At 45.3% G+C, this 23,368-nt stretch overlaps 2 protein-coding genes across 4 annotated transcripts in view; both read right to left on the bottom strand.

Annotated features, from left to right (window-relative positions):
- Nucleotides 1–23,368, bottom strand: part of LOC147689044 (serum paraoxonase/arylesterase 2-like) — a 130,392-nt gene that overhangs the window by 45,737 nt on the left and 61,287 nt on the right. For all 3 annotated transcript variants that reach the window (XM_086941934.1, XM_086941936.1, XM_086941935.1), the window contains 3 exons: nt 22,472–22,640; nt 13,034–13,160; nt 10,883–11,083 (listed from right to left, as the gene is read on the bottom strand). In XM_086941934.1, the coding sequence (XP_086798060.1) occupies nt 10,883–11,083; nt 13,034–13,160; nt 22,472–22,640 (497 nt within the window). The remainder of the gene's footprint in view (nt 1–10,882; nt 11,084–13,033; nt 13,161–22,471; nt 22,641–23,368) is intronic.
- LOC147689045 (serum paraoxonase/arylesterase 2-like) overlaps nt 1–23,368 on the bottom strand; it is an 856,840-nt gene that overhangs the window by 772,220 nt on the left and 61,252 nt on the right. The window lies entirely within an intron of this gene.

The raw sequence follows: 23,368 nt of genomic DNA, 5'->3' as shown, positions 1-23,368 counted from the left end.
ACGGTGTTGGATCTAGCCCTGATCTCTTGACTGGGTGAGAGTATTCTGTTTAATTCAGAGACTCTGTCCCTCACCACCTTTTGTTGTAAATATTTTTGTCCACCCTAAGCGTGGAAGGGTATACTCAGATGTGAGTCCCTTGCTCATTGCACCATCAGGATTCAAGCAAGCCGGGCCGAAGAGGCTGAAATGCCAGAAACCGGTCCCCGGTAGCTTGTTTCCTTCCCAGTGTAAGAATTGGCTTTTGTAGTTTGGTTTGCCCTGTTCGCATCATGCACTGGGACAGGAACAGACTAATTTGCATACAGCCAGGTTCTGAAACTGGGATGGTGCAGTGAGCTAAAAAACGGTGTTGGATCTAGCCCTGATCTCTTGACTGGGTGAGAGTATTCTGTTTAATTCAGAGACTCTGTCCCTCACCACCTTTTGTTGTAAATAGATGGAGATGCCAGCGGGGCACAATACGGCCCCAGGACAATGTCTGAAAGTAGCCTGTCCTCCGTCGAGGGCTCACGTAGAAGGAGACTGACCAGAACCCCGTTCCTCTCAGCATGGTGTGTCGGTGCAGTGGCAGAAAGAAGGGGTGCAGAAGTCTGTGTGTGTGGAGCAAGTGGGTGATGAAGAGATGATCTTTGAATATGGGGATAAAAGTGATGAATGGAAAGAAGGGAAGTTGCAAGATGATGAGGATGCACATGTGGGGAGGCCTGGCAGGAAGAAGAGGACAACATGCGAAGTTGGTGTTTTGCAGGTGTCAAGTGCGGACAAGGAGAGTGTCAAGCCTAAAGGGCCCCGGAGCAGTGGCGGATGGCATAAAATAAAGGATGTGGGCAAAGATGGATTGATCGGTAAAGGTGATTGATGGGCAGGGATATTGGGGACTTGGGAGCAGGGGGTAGGTCATGCAGGTCTATGGGTGTGGGGGATGGAGTGGTGGATGACTAATGGGCCGTGCTGCCTGATGTAGCAGTGGCACCGGGGCAGCTCGACAGGGTGGGTAGCAGTAAGCAGGTTGTGGGTACTGGGGTGCAAAGGGTCGGCACAGTAGGGCATGTTGAGGTAGAGGGGAAGGATGCGACTGAGGAGAACTAACATAAAAAGAGACTACCTTACATAGGATTAGCGATGCCCTTGGGGTCCGATTTGTTGGTAAAAAACAAGTTTAGAATTTGAAATCATGAGTATGTCGAAGTCTTCAAACTCCTCTATCGTGAAATTTAGGCAAAGGAGTGGTCCAAAAAAGAAGAGTTGGATTTGAGCAGGAGACTGAGGGTTCTCATAAATATGGAAAACTGGATCTCAGCCTTTTTGATTTATGCTAGCATATTTTGTGAGTGTCATTGAGATAGGGCGGGTGTGCTGCTGAAGTACATGGACATTATTTGCAAAGTGCAGATGCATTTTGGGGGCTATGTCTGGTGAACTATGACAAAGAATTTAGGGTTAGGGTCAAGCTCAATCCTGCTAAGCAATAGGGGAGGTATACTTTGAGCTGAGTATGCAGTAAATGTCCTCCACTCAATTCTCAGCCTCAACGCATATGGCCAGTGGCCTGCCTGTGACCTATTGGTCGTTTTAGCCCCGCCCGCTACGCAGGGAGTGGGATATGCGCAGAGCCATCAGGACCCACCCTTAGGCAGTGTTGGAACTTTAACATGGGGGCTGCTCCTGGGACCCCTGTAGGTTTATGCATGAATGTTCAAGTGTAGGGGACACCACCCCATCACGCAGTGTTTTACACTCATCAGCCCCACAGAACAGTGGAAGGACACTAGAGGCCCAGGGCAGTCTGGACCTATGGGCTCCCACTCCAATTAAGGTGGCGGTCTTGGTACCTTGGCTCTTTGTGTACCCAGACAGGGAGGCGGCTCTGCAATTTAAATGGGGATTCACTGAAGGGTTTCATTTGGAGTATCAGGGTCCTATGGGGCGTTGGCGGGCAGACAGTTGGAAGTAAACTGGGGAACTCCTTCAGATGGTTGCAGCGAAACTGGACAAAGAGGTGGCTGAAGGGTATAGTAGCGGGTCTATTCTTTGAGTGGCCCTTGCCGGACTTGATTATTTCTGTGCGGGGGTGGTGCCTAAGAAAGGGTGGAGAATTCAGAATGATTGAACCTTTATCCTGGCCAGAGGGTGGGTCTGTCAACAATTCCATTGCCAAAGAGGTTACCAGGGAGCTGTACAGCTCTGTAGATGATGCTATCCGCCTGGTGCGGAAGTGTGGCGGGGGGCTGAAATGGTGAAGTGTGATGACAAGTCTGCCTTTTGATTGCTGCCCATTCATCCTGCTGATTTCTCTTTGCTTGGAATGCAGTCTGGGGGTGTCATCTTTGTGGCCAAAGTGCTGCCGATAGGTTGTGCCATTTCTTGCGCCTTGTTCGAGTTTTTTTGCAGTGGGTGTTCAGCAAAAAGCGTGGCCATCGTGGAGTACCTCACTACAAAGATGATTTTTTGTTTGTTGGAACATAAGCCCCAGGGGATTGTGTCCAGGCGTTTCACCAATTTGAGTCTTTAGCACTGGATTTCGGGGTGCCTTTGGCTCCAGAGAAGACAAAAGGGCCTAGTGTTTTTTTGGCGTTGCTGAGTATCGAGCTGGACTCTGTGTGATGGGTGGCTTGTTTGCAGAGGGAGAAAGGTGTGGAGATACATGGCTTTCTGTTGCATGTGATTGTGGAAAGGGGGATTGAGATGAGGGTGGTGCTGAAGTTACTGGGTTTCCTGAACTTTGAGTGCTGGGTGGTGAGAGCAGGGAGGACTTTTTTGTAGGTGTCTTGGCATGGCCATGTTGAGGGCGGCTCTGCCGCACCACAGGGTGCGAATTTCTTTGGCTGTAGGAGTGGACCTGTGTGTTCGGCAGACATTCCTGGATGATTTCAACAGTGTGTCCTTGGGTTTTTGGAGGAGAGTACTGTGTGGCAGGTCCAGATATTCTCAGATGGTGCCGGGGTCTTGGGTTTTGGTTTTTTCTGGGATGGGAGATGGAGTGCAGAAGAGTGGCCGGCGTACTGGTTGAGTCAAGGCCGGAGCATGGCTTTCTTGTAGGTTTTCATGCTGTTGGTGGATTTGCTAGTTTGGAGCAGTGAGTTCAGGAACAGGATGGTACTTTTTCATGTGGAAAACATGACTGTGGTGGATTTAGTGAACAGGCAGCGAGCAAGGGTTTTGAGGGTTTTGCAACTGTTGAGGAGGTTCATGCTGGTGGGCTTGCGGTTTAATGTGGTGTTCAGGGCAAAGCATGTCCCAGGGGCCTGCAATGATATAGCTGATTCCTTTTCTTATTCGCAGTGGGAACGTTTTGCTGGCTGGTGCCAGGAGCACAGGAAATCAATATAGAATTGCCAGACATCTGGGGGAGTGAGAGTAGTAGAACTGGTCAAGAGGTCATTGGCAGAGTTCACCAGGAGAAGTTACAGACTGGCATGGAGTGAATTTGGTGGATTTTTGTGACATTCTTTGGAGTTGTTGTGGCTAGAGTGACAGGACACTGAGCAGGAAGTTTTGAGTTTTGTTCTAACTTGTATTGACAAAGATGTGTTGCTTACAACTATTGCGGGCAAGTTGGCTGGAATTCTATGACAAGCTGTAGTTTGGGTTTGATCCTGCCAAGAATGAAGTCCTGGTCCAGGTTCTGAAGGGGTGAGGCAGTGAGAGGGGTGTGGAGAGGGTGGCATTATAGGAAGCTATTACGTTCAAGCTGTTGCTGGAGTTGTTGGCTGTTTTGCCTCTTTGTTGCTATGATTAATTTGAAGTTGCGTTTTTTTGGCTATGTATGCTCTGGATGTTTTTCGGGGCATTTTGTGATTCAGAGCTTTTGGATCCGCTTGTCAAGGGGGGGTGTTGTATGATGAGGTGTGCTTGGAACAGAGGAGGTTGGGTATTTGGCTGAGGCATTCTAAGGCAAATCAGATGGGCAGGGGGAGATGGGAGTGGCTGTGTGAGGGTGGCAGCTGTGAGGTCTTCCCTGTCCGGGAATGGCGTGATTTCCAATAGTTGCCTGGGAGGTGTTTATCATGAATTTTCTGTCACTCTGATGACAGCAGGGTCACTACCTTTCAGTTGTTGGCGGTGTTGCTTATGGCTTTGCGTAGGGTTGGTAGAGACCCAACTAGGTTTGGTATGCAATCCTTCCAGATTGGGGAGGCGTTGGCTGTGGAATTCTTGGGGTGGTCTTGGGGATGGATTCGCCAGATTGGCAGGTGGAGGTCAAGGTACTGGGAGCGCTTTGTATGAACATAGTGGCGTTTTTCTGCGGTGTAGGGGGTGGGGGAGATAAGTTATCTGAGCTAATTGCTTCTTTTCTCTGCCCCAGAGTGCTTGAGGGGTCCTGGGACTAACACGGTTACCTGGAGTGTTTGACATTCCTTTGTGCACTGGGCAGCAAAGTATTCGGACCAACAAGTTTATGGACCGGACCTGGGCATGAGGAATAGCCACCATAAAGGGCTTTAGTGGGGTAAAGGGGAATACATTGGGGTGCGTTGTTGCCGTAGCTTACTAAGTTGGTTCCACAGAGGGGCTAGCCCGGACATGCTCCTGATTCATCTGGGGGGAAACAACTTGGTTCATTTGTCTGGACTGACTTTGCTCCAACATATTCAGAGGGGCTTGGAGGCGATCAAAATAAATTTTTCAGGAACAGGAGTGGTTTGGACCGAGTTTATGCCGTGCAGGGTTTGGAGGGAGGCCTTGAAACATGCTGCGATTGATAAGGCCCGGAGGAAGCTGAACAGGGCGATGAGGGTTTTCTGTCTGGCTCATGACATCAAGGTGATTGCACATGGTGGGCTTAAGGGAGAAGAGCTGCAACTTTTCAGGGATGATGGGGTGCACCTTTAGTGCCTGGGTAATGCATATTGTATGATGGAATTTGGGGATGTGGTGAGCGCTTTATGGATTGAGTCGATTTGTTGCCATAGGTCTTATTTCTGAGAGGCGGAAGGTGCAGATTATGTCTGGTGGGGTAGGAAACCGCCCTTAGGGGCTTTCCTGGTTAGAGGTATTTTGGGGTGTGATGAGTCACACGCGGGCATATCCATCCCTTGTGTGGGAGGAAGGGAGCACAGGTGACTGACGGCGGGATGCGACAAGCAGGGGAAGTATCTTCAAGGGAGGATATGTGTAGGGCAAGGGAAGGAGTGATTGGGTATATAGAGTGAGGTCAGTGAGTGAAAGTGGGAAGAGTAAAGCACAGGATATGGTCTTACTGCGGAAGTGGACGTGAGTGAGTTGTGTATATTGCTAATGTTAATATAGTTCAATAGAATGTTAGCAACCTTGTCCTAATAAATGGCTTTTTACTCTACTACAACAACGTGGAGTGTGGTTTTTGCATGGTGTCGGCCCCCGGGGGAAGGGAATGTTGCAGACCAGCCTTCCCCTGGGGTGCTTCGTGATGGCCTCAGGACAGAGTGGGGATAGGCTAGAAAGGGAGAAGCAATGAGTTAGTTGTGGGGGGTATATAGGTGTCAGGAGAGGCATATCCAGCTACATCCTGACGCCAAGCACCACCAGGACCGGAGGCAGAATTTAGGTCCTTCCACCCACCCTACATGTTGTAGGAGGATATGGGTGGAATGTTGATTTACAGTATGTTGCCAGTTTAGGGCAATTTGCAGGGCGTAGGTGGTATTTTGGGTGGGGGGTTGAGTCACGTGGGCATATTCACCCCTCGGGGGAGGTGGAAGGGAGCACAGGTGACTGATGGTGGTGCGCGGGATGTGACAAGCAATTGTTAATGTTAATAAAGTTTAATAGAATGTTAGCAACCTTGTCCTAATAAATGGTCTTTTACGCTATTAAAAGAATGAGGATTGTGGGTATTGCATGATAATGTTTGTAGTGACAGGGCTGCCGACTTCCGTGTCCCTCTGCTGGGAATCTAGCTACATATGGTGTGTGTCCTGCTGCTCCTCAGCACCTTTTGCAGAGGGATTTCTAGCGTTCACAGTCCATCTTGCTAAGGCACAGGGGAGAAGAAACAGGGAGGTTGTGGGGATATGTTTTATAAAGAAGCTATGATGCGAATAGCGTAGCCCTCATCATAGCACAAATATTACCTGAATCACAGGTGAGTGGGCAATGCACATCCAAAGTATAACAGGGCTGACTCGGAATTTTATCTACCAACTTTGAGGCATCACGTAACGCAGGTGAGAAGGTAAAACAGATCATGGCAGGGCTGACTCAGTGAGGGCTGGCACCGAGTCAGCCCTCACTATCGTGCTCGACAAGATCCGCACGACAGTAGATGAGGGCCAGACCTCCCTCCTGGTCCTGCTAGATCTAACTGCGGCTTTCGATACCCTCTCCCCCTCAGTACTTACATCGCGGCTGAGGGAGGTAGGGGTGAAGAACGCAGCTCTGGATCTCCTGACCTCCTTCCTCACGGGGAGGGAACAAAGAGTCAAGCTGGGGGAGTTCCTATCTCCATCCCGACCTGTGCTATGTGGGGTTCCTCAAGGGTCAGCACTCAGCCCGACCCTTTTCAATATCTATGTTACCCCACTGGCCAAATTAATAAGATCGTTCGGGATGGAGGTAGTCTCGTACGCAGACGACACTCAAATCCTCGTCTCTCTTCCCCATTCAGATGAACTAATCGCCTCCAAGTTTAGATCTTGTATGGAGGCGGTTGGTCAATGGATGATCCAGAATTCTTTGAAACTGAATGGGGAGAAGACTGAGGTGATGGTGTTTGGGGGGAAAGAAAACATCTGGTCAGCCAATTGGTGGCCCGACTCACTTGGAACATGCCCTTCCCCCACATCCTCTGCCAAGAATCTCGGGGTGCTAATAGATCCTGCACTTGACCTAGGCAGCCAGGTGAGCAGAACTGTTTCCACCTGTTGGGGCCTGATTCACACCCTACGTAGGATCAGGAAATATCTCTCCTTCCAGGCAAGAAAACAAATAGCCGTTGCTCTCATCGGCTCGCGCCTGGACTACTGTAATGCGCTGTATGCTGGACTTAACAAAGGACAGCTGCAGCGCTTACAGGTAGTCCAAAACGCCATAGCCAGATTTGTCCTGGATATTCCCAGACGCTCCTCAGCCACTGCAGCCAGGAAAACGCTGCACTGGTTGCCGGTAGAACACCGTATCCGGTTTAAAGTTCTGTGTATGACCTACAGAGCCATTGCCAAAAAGAGCAACACTGGAATAGGATCCATCATCTCCCTCTATGTCCCCCGAAGGAACCTGCGTTCCTCTGGGAAACTGCGTCTGGCAGCCCCCCGTGTACAAAGAGCCAGATGGGGTGGCAGAGCCTTCCCCACTCTTGCTCCTAAGTGGTGGAATGAACTCCCTTTGGATCTGAGATCTCTCCCGTCCCTACAGAACTTCCGCACTGCTTTAAAAACCCATCTCTTTCAGCAAGCATATGTGTAGGGTTTCATGTTTTTCTGGATCACTCTCTGATCTTTTTGCTAGGCGCCTTGATACCTGCGGGTTATTGTTTTTGCGCATTATAAATCTCCTTTCAATTCAATTCTTTCATCTACCAACTTTAAGGTTTCACGTAAGGCAGGTGAGTGGACAAATACAGATTAAAATTATGTCAGGGCTGACTCGGCTGTTCATCTACAAACTTTAAGGCATCAAATAAGGCAGCTGAGTGGACAATACAGATGCAAAGTATGGTAGTGCTGACTCTGCCTTTTTTCTACCAACGTGAAGGCATGATCATCAGGTAGCGCAGGTGAGTAAGCAATACAGATCAAGGCAGGGTTGACTCAGCCTTTTATCGTCCAACTTTAAGGTATCGCTTAAGGCAGGTGTACTAGCAATCATCTTTGATTTCACAAAAAACTCAGTCTTTCTGGCCTGCAGTCCTCCCTTCATTAGCAAACTGTGATTAAAAGTCCAGCTCAGGACACCTTCAGGCAATCATTGAACTTTAAATATTAAACAAATTCGAGTCATTATATGCAGGTCCACTGGAATTATACGGCAGAGGAAGACCAAATTGTGTGGCAGGGTTCACCAAAGTATGCCGCAAGGAAAAACTAATTATGCGGTGTAATGCAGCATCTTTTATGTTAGTATTAATTATTTAACACTTTAACACTATCCATGAAAATGTTTAATCTCATTAGTACCAGTTTAACATTCAATTCCAGCAAAAAGAAACTGAAAGGTAATCAATAAACTTTTGGAAAGGGTGAAAGGGTCTACCACGGATTGTGGGAAGCCAGTGCCTAAAAGTAGACAAGATTTCTGTGGCGAAGTCCTCGTGTGATGTAGTCAGAAAGACCCGTCTTGTGCACATTTCCTCTCAAACATATGGACAAAACTTGGGTTGCACATTAGCACCAGGGCCCCCAACCCCATCCTTTTTCCGGGCCTGTTGTGCTCTGACAGAAGAGAAACAATGTTTGTTGATACTTTGTTTCTCTTCAGTCCTAGGTCAGGAGGACGAGGTGCTCAGGGCAGGCTGCAGACTGCTGCAGCTGATTTAGAGAGTGAGAGAGACACACAGCACTCTACCGAAGAGCTGCAGGGGCCCCCTTCATCTACTGAAGACTGGGGGCCCCATGCACCGCAGGATTTGCAGGGGTGTTTGTTACGCCCCTGGCTCCAAGCTCATTATTTCACACGAAAGTCTCACAAGTGAGAGCACATGAGCTAGCTTATGGTCTCAAGGGCTCGACCTAAAAATAATCACAGATTCCCTTGAGTTTGGAGAAGATTGTCAGTGGGTTTATATGACGGCCAATCGGGCATCATACATTTGCCAACAATGATGACTATGAGAATGTTCAGTGGTGGGAAACTGGTTTTGAAAGGCTGGCTGCCCTTGTGGCTTGGAGGTTTTTTCACCAAAGTAAAATTAAAGAGTTGCCGCTGTCTCCTCAACACAACAAAGAATCTGGACTTAAAACTCTTATTATAAATCTTCCTACTCAGAGATAGGACTCTGTATATGTAAATGTGTTTGTATTTATATAGCGCACTTCTACCCAGAGGTATCATAGTGCTGTATTCATACCGGTGTGGAACCCTTCCTGACTTTCCTGTGAAATGTAATGTAATGTAATGTATACTTGTAAAGCGCACTGTTGCCGAGCGGCGTCCTGGCGCTGTATACCGCTGGGGAACCCGTCCTGGCTTTCCCTGTGGGATGGTCCCTCCTGGGTATCCCCAAGGTGGAGTCAGGCATCCCGGCGTTGATGGGGCTGTTGTGGAGATTAGGCAAGCTAATGCCCAGAGATGCCGAGTGGGACCCCTGGTTAGAGTAGGCACTGAGGTGAGAATTATCGAGTCCGCTGACACTGGTCCATGTCCCTGCCGCGACAGGAATTGAACCCTGGTCCCGGGCCAATCTCTGCTTCCGGGTCTGCCGCCTCTAACCAGTGAGCCACACTACTCCACATGTCCACTCCTGGGCTCCCCCAAGGTGAAGCCAGGCATCCAAGCGCTGCTGGGGCCGTTGTGGAGATTAAGCAAGCTATTGCCCAGAGTCACAGAGTGGGACCCATGATTAGAATAGGCACTGAGGCGAGAATGATCAGGTCTGGGGAGAATGAGTCCAAGAGCTGCCGAGGCAGGAATTGAACCCTGGTCCCGGGCCAGACCTCTGCATCAGGGTCTGGTGCTCTAACCATTGAGCCATGCTTCTCCATAACCTGCTTCATGGGAGAAAGATTAAAACAGGATGTGTTATTTTGATGGTGAACATCTATAACCCTACAAGAGGGAAATGGGAAGTGTGGAAGGAGTTTAAAACTCTTTGGGTGTTTTAGGAGGCAACAAGTTACTTTTGTTGAGGGTAGTTTCCCTCATTATGAGAGGAAGAGTCACATGGTGGTGATGTCACCTCTTGTGATGTCTTATTGTGATGAGGCTGAGATATCACTTAACGGCAACAGTACCCGACTTTGCAACTAGGGAACAAGCCTCAAATTGCAGCCTGGGGTGACCATCTTGTGATTCTGGGCAAATCGCTTAATCTCCACGTGCCTAAAAATGTGCAATACTTTTTGGTTCTCTTGTAAAGCGCACTAAGGCCCTCAGCGCCAGTTTGCACAATAGAAAACTGCAAAAAAAATCAGAAGTAGTAAAAAGGCATGTATTGCAACTTTCATTGCCTCCAGAATTAAGTAAACTGTCACCACACACATTTATGAGTAGCACCCGCATGAAAATGACGTGTTGGTATGCATAAGCATAAATCAGTTTGCAACATACATTTTCCTGCTCAATATCATAACAAGGCACATTTAGGCCCTCATTAGGATTGCGGCGAATCTGCATCCTCCGGGCCGGCGGAAGCCACCGCCGGCCCGGAGGATGCGGATTCTCCGCAGCGCAGCCTTCAATGTCCCCCCGCCAGATTAGGATGGCTGGGGGGACGAGAAGTCCGTCCGCCGCTTTTCCGCCGCGGTCGCCTTCCGACCGCGGCGGAAAAGCTCTAATATGTAGGCGGTGTCTGTCAGACACCGCCAGCCATATTAGGATGGTGGGAAAGACATGCTTTTCCGCTGAGACTTTCCCGCCGTGGAAAAGTATGCGGACTGTCACTTCGGGGGCCCGTTGCGTGCCCCCTGGGTGAATGGGGGGTGCATTTGCGTGCACAAAGCAGCAGGCACCGCGCGGTGCCTGCAGCTTTGTGCATGCAAATGCGATGCATGCATTTTTCACCTTGCGGCGGGTGCAGCTTGAAGCTGCTCCCGCCGCAATGTTAAAGATAGTGGATGTGACAGCCACCCTGGCGGCCACATCCTAATCTGCTTGGAGGGAACGCCGCAGCACCTGCGGACGTTCCCTCCTCCTCAGGGGTCGTGGACGGACTCAAGTCCGTCAGCAATCCTAATCGGGCCCTAAATTCAGATATATATATAATAAACTATGAATCAAATCAAAATCTTGTTAGGAACATACATACTTGTTGTCATGTGACATGATAATTCCATTAGAAACATTAACTCCAGATGCCACTTCTTTCACTTCCTCTGGACTGTAGTAAATAATGTTCCCCAACAGAATATTGCGGTATGTCTCATCAACTTCACCAAGGGTCCTCAGAAAAGGTTTATTATTTGTGGCATAAAAACTTTCCGGGCCCACTGCAGCAATATCATTAAGACTGAAGTAGAAAACACAGAACAAGAAAAATAAAAGTTAAAAGAGAATTCGCATGTTCTAAATCTTTTTCAAGAAATATATACTGTATTTTATTGCACAAACTCTGAATGACTTCACCAACGTTAAGTGTCTTTTTCTGTTGGTTGGTTAGATGGATGGATGGATCAGTCAGGCAAACATTACTTGGTGGATGACTGAAACTCCTTTGTTGTGGTTTAGTTGAATAATCCAGAGGAAAAGTATTTATTTAGTGATTACTAGCTGGCGCCAGTTGGCAAAAGCACATGAAGGGGCAGATTTACTAATGATTCACGGGGAAAACACATCACAACGACATACCTACTAAAATATGCCCATGCCGATGCCACCCACTGTGCTTGTGCTCTAAAAGGCTTCCTTGCATTAGTTTCTTACCTGCCAGGAAGAATAAGCTTTGCATCAAAAACTATGTGTGCCTACACTGTAATTTCCCAGTAACGCACCCTTAACGCAAAGTGTTGCAAAATCACCTTTGCTGCTCACAATGGTGTTTGTGCTGGAAATTACACACCCTTGTGAGATTTTGTGTAGCTTGTGCTGGCACAAAGCCTTAGTAATTCTGGGCAAAAACTGTTATTATATATAAATGTGTAGCCTCATCTTTTTCTGCCAAGTTTCAGGTACCCCGATGAAGCAGTCAAAAGGGTTCTCGGCAATTCCAACATGTGTCTCCCATGCAAAATCCCTACAGCATTTTTGCCGAAGCACCCAATAAAAATGGATGACAAACTTTGGAGGGATATATATGTTGAAGTTTCAAGCTATAGGAACATATATAGGGTTATGCTGCACGCAGAGATATGGAATGTCTGAATAGAGGCAGGGGTGGCTTTGCACTACCTGGTGGTCTGCTGCAGATGAGTGTGTGGATGGCTTAGCGTGAACTGGGTTGTACATTTTCAGCAGTAACGTTTTTTGTTTTTTTTAAACAATTGCCGCGATGTGTGCATTGAGAGTTGGGTAAAGTCCGTGTGTGGCTCTGTTGTGATTGCCAGGCCACCATCGTATGTCCGTTCATGTTTGTACATGAATAGACATGAACAGTATCAGGGAAGAGCTGGTTACCAAATGCAGACAAAAAAATGGTGCTCATCACCCCCTATCACAGGTAGCAATGAGCCAGGGTAACCCTTTGCAGTGTTGATTGGAGGAAGGGTTGGGTGGTGCACTCAAAATCATTTTGTAACCAAAAAGTGGCAAGCACTGCATTTGCACCTACTGCTCCACCACAGTACCCCCAAGCATCCTTCTCCACACCACCAACACTTCGCTACTTTGTACTAGCCCCGCCAAGATATTCTCTGGCTCCCTGTGGCCCAGATGAGTCCTGAGTAGTTCTTAGCCTGTAGGTCTACTAGGATGGTATTGGTGTCTGATAAGCCGACAGGAAACACTCAGTGATGTGGTGGGAGTTGAAGCCACGAGTTTTGTGTTTGTGTCGAACTTTGTTTATGGTTTGCAGGCCTTGTGACTTCATATAACAGTTGCCTGACCTCTGTCTCCCAAACAATTGTTGGGCGCTCATCAGTACGTTTTACAATGTGCTAATACCACTTAGGCATAGCTTTATTATTAACCTTCTACTCTGTCGCAAGTACATATTATAGCATTGTATCTATATACACTATTTCATTTTGGATTTCATGCACAAACATCATTCCTTGGTGGATATTTACCATAACCTTTTACATTGCATTTCATCATATGAAATTCATTCCAGCCATGAGGAGTGCAGTATCAGGTGTTTACTCACCTTGCAGGATCCAGGCACTTAACACGATTGGAAAAAGAAAGTAAATACTCAGCTAAACTGTAGCACCGTGTTTCTAATTACAAGCCACTGACTTTATATTTGAAGAAAACATTCAGTCTTGAAATATCAAAATTTGCATTCAGTGCACCTTTTGCATACCTAAGAAAGAGCTCGTGTTGTATGGTTTTGATGTGTAGAAGAGACTTTTCTTCTGCTTGAAATTTAAATAGTTCCACTCTGGTACCATTTTTCGGATGATTAACAACAAAAATATAGACAGAATCACCTAGAAATGAGAAAATAAAATCTATAGATTAGTATAAACCTTGTGCTTAACCTCTTGCAATAATAAGGGCTTCCTTAAGGACACCAATTATTGATTAGTTGAGGTAAAGAATGAAAACTGATAGATGTAATTATATTGAGAGTTCCCTCTTGGATGATTAATGTACATGCTTGGTACAAAACCCATCTCTTGCAAACAACATAGGTGAAATCCATCCCATCTTCAACATCACTGGTATCATTTCACCAACATTTCAGTATTTGTGAAGAACCTGCTATGTAAGGCAATATGACACATTCCTGCCTTTTCCTCTGCACTGGTGCCCTTTTGGCAGCCTAGATATATCGCAGGGTGCCTCTGTTGCATGCAGAACTGTTTTTGTGCAGGAAGGGACACCTGAGAGGCATATTCCTCTATCTATGTGTGCTGCAGAAGGCAGAACATATAGAAAGAGGCATTAACAAGGAGAAATAAAGATATTTCTCCTTGTTATGCCTCTCCGGGAAAGGTGTATTTTTTTGGCACATTTCCAGGCTTATCAGTTCTGGTAAATCTTGGAATGCCTCATAAATCATGGAAGTGGAATGGGAACACCCACACAATGCTGAAGGATTGCCTTCCGAGGGCAGAGTAAGGCAATGCAGCGATTTGTGCTGTGTTGCCTTACTCCAGATTTATGGAGTCACCCAGGGCCAAGCAAAGTGGCCATGCATGGCTTCATATATTTGACTCAAGGTTTGTGTCACTCTTGCACCACGTTGCATGATGCAAGACCAACACAAACCAGCTCATAAATAGGCCACTCAGTATATAATATTTAGAATCTGTGCTCTGTTGGAAATGATTTTGACTAATTTTCATTGGTCTGGGTTCAAACTGGAATAGCGATTAAAAAAACTACGGATTTAGGCCCAGATCTCTGTACTGGGGTGAATGTGTGACATTGTTCTGCATTCTGTCCATAAATTGTTCTTTTTGCACTTTTAGAAAGCTGGCATTTCCATGCCCTAGCTTTTTGATGATTCCAGCCTGTCTCTGGGTCACATGACAGGGTGTAAGTGACAGTTGGGATTTGTGCATTCCTTCTAGACAGCCGCACACAATGGGAGCGTAGGTGTGCCTGGATGGGCCATCACTGGCAGGATGGGAGGGAGGTACTGGCTAGGTACAGTTTCACTTACACTTGAATAGGCTGTGTCCTGTCTCCACACAAAGCGCGGTTTGCTCCCTATAGTTTGTCTGAAGCCAGGATAGGGAAGGCAGGCTTTCTATGCACTTCCTAGACATGTTATGTTTCTGGAAGCTTCTCCCCACTTCAAAGACAAAACTCCGTATAAAAAATGGACCATACACAGCAAGTCTTCAGTACACTTCTGGGCCTTTTGATACTATGATGCATGCTGCTCTCTTCCCTGGGGAAGAAGATCTGGAGTGGCTCAAATGGCTAGCCTACTGGCCTCCTGATCTGAGCTTCATGGACATAAAAGGCTTCCCAACAGCTCATTGGCCCATCTTCAGCGAGCTCCTGACACCCAGGTGGTGCCTCCCAAGTCCTGGACCCTTGGTGTGGCTCTCAAGCTCTTGAAATCAAGGTTTTGAGCTCTTCGTGACCAGGATGGGCCCGTTCGCATGCGAACAGTGTCACACACACTGAAAATCAGCACAAGCTGCAGTCAGCCCTTCTCTTCACACAGCAGCATCAACAGCCCACAGGGGACCACCAATGCTAAGCTCCAGCCCACCCATCGACAACACCTGGCCTGTTCTTCAAGCTATGCTGACCACTGCCCACAATGCTCTTTTTGCTCCTGGCGACCCTCTCCATTGCTACTGGGACTCCTGGCACAAAAGGAGAAGGTAAAACTTCAGTTGGAGTAATCTGGGCCTGTATCCGACCCGTGCTTCTTTACTTATGGTTGGAACTTTTGACTTTGACCCGGTCCAGCAAGACCAGACAGCCATGGTTGGCATTTTATGCTTTAAGGCACTACATTGCAGTTTGTTCTTTAAAAAATCATAACTCCAGTTCTATTGATTGGATGTTGGGCATTGTGGTCTTGTTTTATTTATTAAAGTTTGCTCTATTTTTCTAACCTGATGTCAGATCTTTTTGGGTGTTTTTTCACTGCTTTACTGCCTGAAGTGTTGCACCGATACTTTACACAGTGCATCCAAGTTAAGCCCGACTGCTCTGTGCCAAGCTAGCAGGGGGGTGATCACAGGTTCATTTGGGATTTGCTTGTGCCTTACCCTGACTAGGATTGCGGTTGCTGCTTGACCGGGGCTTACACACCAGTCATCCAACAACCCCATTTTTAACAGCGACACAGACATCTGAAGACAGCACATTAACAAACTTAGCCTTCCTGCCAGAAAATGAATGTCCATAGATTATGTTAATCCGCAACTATTTTCCATTTAAGGTGCGCAAATTATATTTAGCTTGCAGTTGCCTGTTGGTGCAAAAGCAACACAATAGTTCAAGAATATTGTGTTCTCATTACTCACCTCTTTTACCTACAAAGATCTCATAACTTATGTGTGTACAAGATATGTGAAAATTGTAGAGCCAACAACTCGTCTTAGAATAATTGCATCCGCATAACAGTCCCTTCATTTCCTGTCACTAATAGCGAGTATTGATTCTCCTGCAGAAATGACAGGATGAAAGCTTACTATACACGTAAAATGGTGAACATCATTGAAAGGAGGGTCACGGATGTATGTGGAGCTTGGCATTGTTTCAGCATCTACAATCTGGCTATTGTTTTAGCAATTGGCCAGAGAAAAGAACAAATGTGTTCTGGGGCCATTGCTAGGCTTGTGCCAAGTACCAAAGAACTCAACTACAACTTCAAATCCAGCTTTGCTGCCGCAGTAGAACACAGAACACAGAACACAGTATGCACAGTTGTCAGACATCATTAAAATGAAGGGTTGACACAAGCAAAGACTGCAGCTGTCAGTTTTATTAGCGCCATCAAACTTAAAAGGTTTTCAAAGCTACCCAACTGCTTTCAGTTTAACAGTGTTTGTAAATCAATAACTTGAAACATGGGCTTTAAACGGAAGCACTTCTATTGGAGGTGTCACACCCAAAAACAAGAACCAGTTAAAAGTATACCGCAGGATCCTTAGAATATCTGAAACAATGCTTGCTATAAAGCAACATGCACAGAAAAGCTATTGAATCAAACACAACTGGAATGCCTCTGGCAGGTTTATGCTAATAGCCTCATTTAGGGGCAGATTTATTAACATTTTGCACCAGGTTTGCATCACAAAAGTGAATAAAAAAGGTGCAAGATGTTTATTTGGGATTTCTTTTCCAGTGCAAAACGTTATTTGTGCTCAAATGTAGCCCTAAAGTAAAACAAAGTTGTGCTATCACTGTTTTGCATTTCTTTGTATCACATTGTTGGGGTACCTTAGGTGTTATATGGGCGTTACCATGCAACCACCCATGTTTTTCGGCTCAATGCTCCAGCCACTAACATTTGTAGACAGGGCTTTGGGTCAAAAAGTAATGCCTCTTTGAGGTTGGAGTTAAAAATGAGAAATGTTTAATTTCTGCAAAATTTTCTGACTGCACATGCGCAGCGCTGTACAACAGACATCTAAAATGGGAACATTTTTAAAGCTTGTCTATGCATGGAATTTTGTACCGAAAGAACTCTCCTTCCAGCTTGGCATTCATATACTATCATAGCTCTCAGATCAAGTGAAACCTAAGGTGGCTGTTCTTTGTGCAGGAGTTTTTATGTATGGGTTGAGTAGCTCTGGACGGTGGGCACCTCTGCCCAATCCGAGGGTGCCACATCTTCACTCCCCCTTTACCCCAGCCCTCATGCACAGCATTCTAAGTTATCTAAAGTTGAAGACTTGAAGTTGTCTTTTGAAGGCCCTGCCTTGGGAGCCTAAGCCCTGCCTCATCCCCTCCCATCAAAGTATCAAAGGCAAGTCCCTCCTGTGTTCTGCTCCAAAGGTCTGGGCTTCCTTTTTTTTCTGTCGGCTTGTCCAGACCAAGTGTAGCGTAAACAGTTAGAACATGCAGATGTGTTCCCTGTCCGTTCTTTCACAAGAACAGTGCAAAGCACTGGTGAATGGCCCTATCGTGTGAAGAGGACTTTTATTCTCCTGCTGGCCAGCAGAGTGACCTAATAGGGGGGTTAAAGGTCTGGAATATGATTATAGTTGAGACAGGGAAATATTATATTTCTTCAAATGCCATAAGGAGTGCAGATATCACAAAACTGACCACTAATATTGATGCCTGACTGGTATCTCTAGGTCTAAGTTAGGCAACACTGTCCATTGGTACAGATTTCATCCATAGGAATTTTGAGCCCAAGACCCGCCAAGGCGGGGAATTGAACCCTGGTCCCGGGCTAGACCTCTGCATCAGGGTCTGCCTCTCTAACCATTGAGCCACACTTCTCCACTGTGCGGGGACCACACTGCCTTTTCAGTAATCACTACAAATGTACACTACATATGTCCACTCACATTATAAGGCCTACATCAGGTCAGCACCATTTCTTAAAGTGTCCTTTCTGTAATAGCTTACCTGCGTACAGATACCGGAATGAGCTTGATGGTAGTCTCAGAGGGTCAGTCCACACACTTGGGCTCATGTGTATGCTCACATGTTTGTGTGCAACCATGCCAGAGGCTCTTACCCTAGCAAAGCAGCAGTGGTCTTAGCTTAAAAGGCAGACATATGTGGGTAGCACTTCCAGTCCATTTCCCCAAACTTTACTCAGGTAACGAGAATCGCTCACAGTAAAAGTCCAAAACCAGGTAGACAGAAAGTAAAAATTCCAGGATGGAATCCATTTTCTACAATGACCAGTTCCCTATACAACACACTGTCTTCTTCAATATTGTGGACATTTGAGAGGAAGGAATGCATAGATATAATTATCTTCTGAGATAAATATTGTGCTTTAAATGTCGTTAAAATGTCTTAACAGTTGGGCGTAGATTATCTATTATCTGTTCCATTTGGTTAATATTTTCGAAAATAATTTTTAGGACAAGATGAATATGTTGGACGATATTCTGACACCACACAGTTGTGGAAAATATAGAAGTTATTTTATATTATTGTCTTAAAAAACTGCTGTTTCCTCTGTTGTTTCTCTTATTAAGTGTAGAGCTGTGGGGCTGGGTACTTTGTTCTGTATCCTTGTCCATTAGGCTTGATTGAGTTTGGTTTTGGAACATAGCGATATTTTAGATCTCTGGACTAGTGTTTCCAAAGGATCTTGGGGTTTGCTGTATAATTGTGTTGAGCTTTTTGTCTCTAGCTTCTTTGTGTCTGCATCAGGCTTGTTGAACTATCAAGTGTGCAAGGGAAATTGGTATGAAGGATGGTATGTTTCTTTAGCTTTTCTTAACCCTAACAATATCAGAGTACCCCTTGAAACATTTTTGATTACTGACTCCTGAGAGAAGGGGTGGGACCATATTTCACTACCCATCATCAATGCAGATTTTCTTGTGATTTGTCAGGGTGGAGTACCTGAACCGCTTTTTCATCTTCCTCAAATTCATATTGTTGATTGTACAACTGAATATCAACATGAAGAACATCGACATACAAGAAAATCAAGGACAGAATATTAAGGGACAAAACGTCAAAAGGTATGTGCATATAGAAAAATGTAGATTTACTGTTCCTAACTCCACATCTATGTACCTTGAAGATATATGCACTGCTTAGGTACATATGTGTGGAGTTAGGTATAGAAAATCTAGACTTACTTACCTGTCGATATTTTTTTAAACAGTTTGTCCTTAATATTTATTTCTCTTGATATACTGATTAGATATTTAGTATGCTTTCCCATGTTAGCTGGATATTGATTTTGAAGCAAATCCAGCTAAGTTTAGGATCAGTGTCATCATGTGACAGAATCACAGTCAGAAATTTTGTTTAGGGCCAAGTGACAAAGAACATAGGTGCATAGTGGACATGCAATACATTGGTGCTATGCTGGATATCAACCTAATCGATGTCAGATCTAGATTGGGACAGCAGACAGGAGCTACTGGTCCCCAGGTGGTGTCTTTGAGGTCATTTGCCAATGGTGCCCTGTGGTAGTCCTACATAGGTTGTTCAAACTGGGCCAAGTAAAAACCTTTCCATACATTACTCTCATTGCAGTAGGGGTAAGCAGTCGCAGTGTTCACAGGGAAGTAGAGTGGATGCAGGAGTCCAGCATTCAACAGTCAAATAACAGACAGATTAATGTAATTTGTAGCCCAATAATTATCTTTATTAAAAAGAAAGTATTTGTAATCTCACAGCACACCTAAATGCTATACAAGCAAATGAATACTTCAGACAGGGTTGGCATCAGTTGTGCTTTACCCCTGAGACTCTGCACTTTCCTATCCTTCCCAGAAACCATCCTCCTTCTTGTTATGGTCAAGATCCTGTAACTACTGTCCCCACTAGACTAGGCCATAGGCAAGGGTTAGGTTCAGAAGTAGATTACTCAAAAATGTTCACACAAGTTACGTGTGCAACTCATTGTGGAGGGGTGTGGCTCAGGGGTTAGAGGCGGCCGACCCGGAAGCTGAGATCGGCCCTGGACCAGGGTTCAATTCCCCGCCTCGACGGGGCTTGGGCTCAATAATTCCACGGACTCGATAATTCTCGCTCCGGTGCCTACTTGACTCATGGGTTCACACTCTGCGACTCTGGGCAATAGCTTGCTTAATATCCACAACGGCCCCTCACGACGGGATGCCTGGCTTTCACCTTGTGGATACCCTGCCGGGGTCATCTCACAGGGGAATACCAGGACGGGTTCCCTAAGCAAGCGCTTAGATGCCTGCGATGTGGGTAATTTGCGCTATATAAATACATGTACATTTACATTTACATTCAATGTAGTTAGCAACTTTTGTTTCAAAAAGTCTCAGGAAGGCATAGAATATTTGCTGGCACATCTCTCACTTGTACCCAGGTGCATTTATGCTCCATGAATACCTGTTGGTGATTGGTGGCCATCTGGGCTTTGCACCAGGCATGGGTGGCATTCCCAAGTTTATAAGGTAGATCCTCTTTCGCAGATGACCTCAGCAGCTGCCACAAGCATTACAGTCTTTACAGAACTGGCTCTAGTGGCAGTCTTATGCAGTGGTACCAGTTTTTGGCAGCGGCATCTCTCCGGCATCAGCTGCAGACTAACACTTCAGCTGGCAAAAATTACAGCTTCAAAGGCAAGTCTTCTTTCTGGTAGGCTGGGGAGTTGTGGTCTCAAGGCTGGTTTGGGCCTTCCAACTATGGCAGCTATTCAATCTCACTCTTCTCAGTGGTGGTAGCCCAAGTCATTCAACCCATAACTCAACCAGAGGTAGGCTGCTAGCCACCACAAAATGGCACTCTCAGATGCAGTCTTATTTGCAGCTCTTCAACAACTGCACAGAAAGACCAGGAACCCCATCATAGTTCAGGTTACTCCTTGATTGCTGTTTCAGATTGCTCCTTAGGCCAGGGACATGCTGGACCTCTCCTCTTCCTGGACAGTCTCTGCTCCTGTAGGGCCTGACACACTACTTCCCACTCTAATCAGGTATGTAGTTTTCAAGGCTCTTCAGACAGATCCTCAATTCTTCCAGCAGAAAGTGCTGATTTCAGGTAATTTCCCCTCACCTCTGGGAGACAGGCTTTCAGACAGGCACCAGATCTTACATAAAGAAAAGATCTTTAATTGTTCTACAGAGAACTCTCTTACTTGTTCAACAAGATCTTGTAACTGCAACACAGTGGGGTGGTTTGGATCTACCACCTTTAAACACATCTCCAATACAGGGGATTTGGATCCACTGTCTCATGCTTTAGAACTGTTTGGTTTGCTTCCCTTTCAAATGTAATGTACAAGCTGCTCTCCAAACAGAACCTTTGTGCGAAGTGAAGGCTAACACAGCAGGTAGCATTGGGGCTGGCTCCACCTTCCAGATACAGTATTGCAGACATTATGCTTCCTCGGTCTGGGAAAGCTATACGCTCCTTCTCATCTTGTGCTATGCTATAACCGTAGGAATCCAAAATGGATACCAGTGTCCCCGATATTTAGGCTTTATCTCTCTCTCTCTCACTTTTTCTCTCTCTCACACACACACAGTCCTACTACCATATATCTGTAAATCGTTCACAGTATACATACTTGTGCTCAATATACACACAGGATGTCTGTGCTAGATTCTTGGATTCACATATCAGCAGAACTTTGCATGAGTGGGGTCAGTAGACCACTCTCTCAGTAACGCAGAAAATTATTTGATCATACATGTAAATAGCAAAACAGTATGCTGCTACCACCCCTTTATGTGATAGACCAAGAACAGAGACAGAAGTTCGGTCCCTGATTTGAGAGTATGCTTGGTGTGACCCTCAGGAGACAGGACAAATCCTGGAACCTCACAAGGTCAGTGACAGGCCTAAGCATTCATGCTTATGCCAGATTAGCGTGAGACCAGGGCTAAAATAAAAGTCAGAATACTAGTTTCACATCCAGATGGGCTCTCAGGCAAGGGGGACACACCCATATACCAAGCAGGGGAACATTATCGTCCCAACGTATACATATTGGAGTATACAGGCAATCCTCCTTGCAATGAAGTTGGATAGTACATGTGGGCTTGTGTTGTTGAGTTTTTTATTATTCCCAAGTATACATTACACCTATTGGTGCATTTGTGTGTTTCTCCTTTACAGTCCGTACCGCTGAATATCCACTTTTGAAAGCTAGTTATTTTGAGAGTAGAAGTACTATTTGAAAGCAGATGTTTTGTAGCCTCTAGGCATGCTTTAGATCCGTAGTGTTAGCTTTTCTTAATAAACATATTTTTTTACTTTATTTCCCCTTTGCCAAGAGGGATTCCTGGTTGTCAAAATTGCACTTCATTAGTTTCAATCAGTGAGTTCTTTCATGTAGTGTTCATCAAATGTTTATATTGTTTCCTGGTGCAAAAATTGGTGCAGTTTTTCTTAGATGACTCAATTTGACTTGAAAGAGGGCTTCACAATGGGAAGTATTTAGATACATTCTCCTTAACAATGTCAATAGGTATCTTTTGTTTAACTGCTTCTAATCATTGGGTTATATGCTTGAACTTTATTTTACTACTTGTTAAGTGTCATGTTTTTCAAATTATAGTTATCTTGTGTCCAGTAATAAGTTGATCTCAACTTTTGTATCATGCCATGAAATAAAATGAAAACATGCAAGATAAACAAGTAATGGTTTGATAACATGCTGTGAATGCTTTATTTTTTAAAATTATGCCGATCATACCTTTGTCATCTATGTACACACTGATCCCGTGAGGGTTGAACGATTCAATATCAAATCCACTACTGATTCCAAGTACAACCGGCTTTGGGTCTTCTTCATTTAAGTCTAGAAGCAGCATGTTGCCATGTTCATCTGGTTTAAAGTTTGGCATTCCTGGAAATGTCAGACCCTTATAGTGAAAAACAATTATTTTATAAGTGAAACATAATCAGTAAAGATTTCAGACAATATTTAATTATAAAACAGACTTTAGTTACTTAAACCTTTATTACGCGCAACCCAACTTTTATACAGAATAAAGATTTATATAGAATGAAGAGAGAACCCGAAGTTCTTTTGTGTGGCTAATCTATAATAAGTGGTATAACAATGAGGCAAAGCAGATTAAGAAATAAAAATTCGAACATTCGCACCCATTTATTTAAAAAAACAAAAAAAATTTATTAAAGGACACAAAATGAAAGATAAATGGGAGAACAGAATGAAGAAACACACAGGGGTGTTAGTCACATCCCATTTGGAAACAAATGGCTAACTTATAAGACAGCTAAAGAACAAAAAGATATTTTGGGGGTTATAAATAGCTTACCCATTTTAAATATCAACTGTAAAGTACAGCACTAAGACGGTACTATATCATGTAGCAAAGAGAGGGTAACAGAGCACCAAGAATACTTCCTAAAGAGACTCCTTGCTGAGGGTTTTCAAAGTGACCTCAACAAGGGCCAAGTGGTTAGTGGGAGTACGGTGAAGTTAGTTATCCTGAAGATCACAGGAAAATTCTCTGTAGTGATCTTGCAGGTGTAGAACAATTACTACCTGAATGGGCTTTGCTAAAGTGAGTAGAAGCTTCTTCGCTGGTTCTAAAGCTCTTTCAAAGTTCTTCCAGCCCACCAC

Source organism: Lissotriton vulgaris, chromosome 10 (genome assembly GCF_964263255.1).
Source record: "Lissotriton vulgaris chromosome 10, aLisVul1.2, whole genome shotgun sequence".
Taxonomy (NCBI): Eukaryota; Metazoa; Chordata; class Amphibia; order Caudata; family Salamandridae; genus Lissotriton; species Lissotriton vulgaris.
Note: the sequence above shows the minus strand (reverse complement) of the source record. Positions and strands in the feature narration are given on the sequence as shown.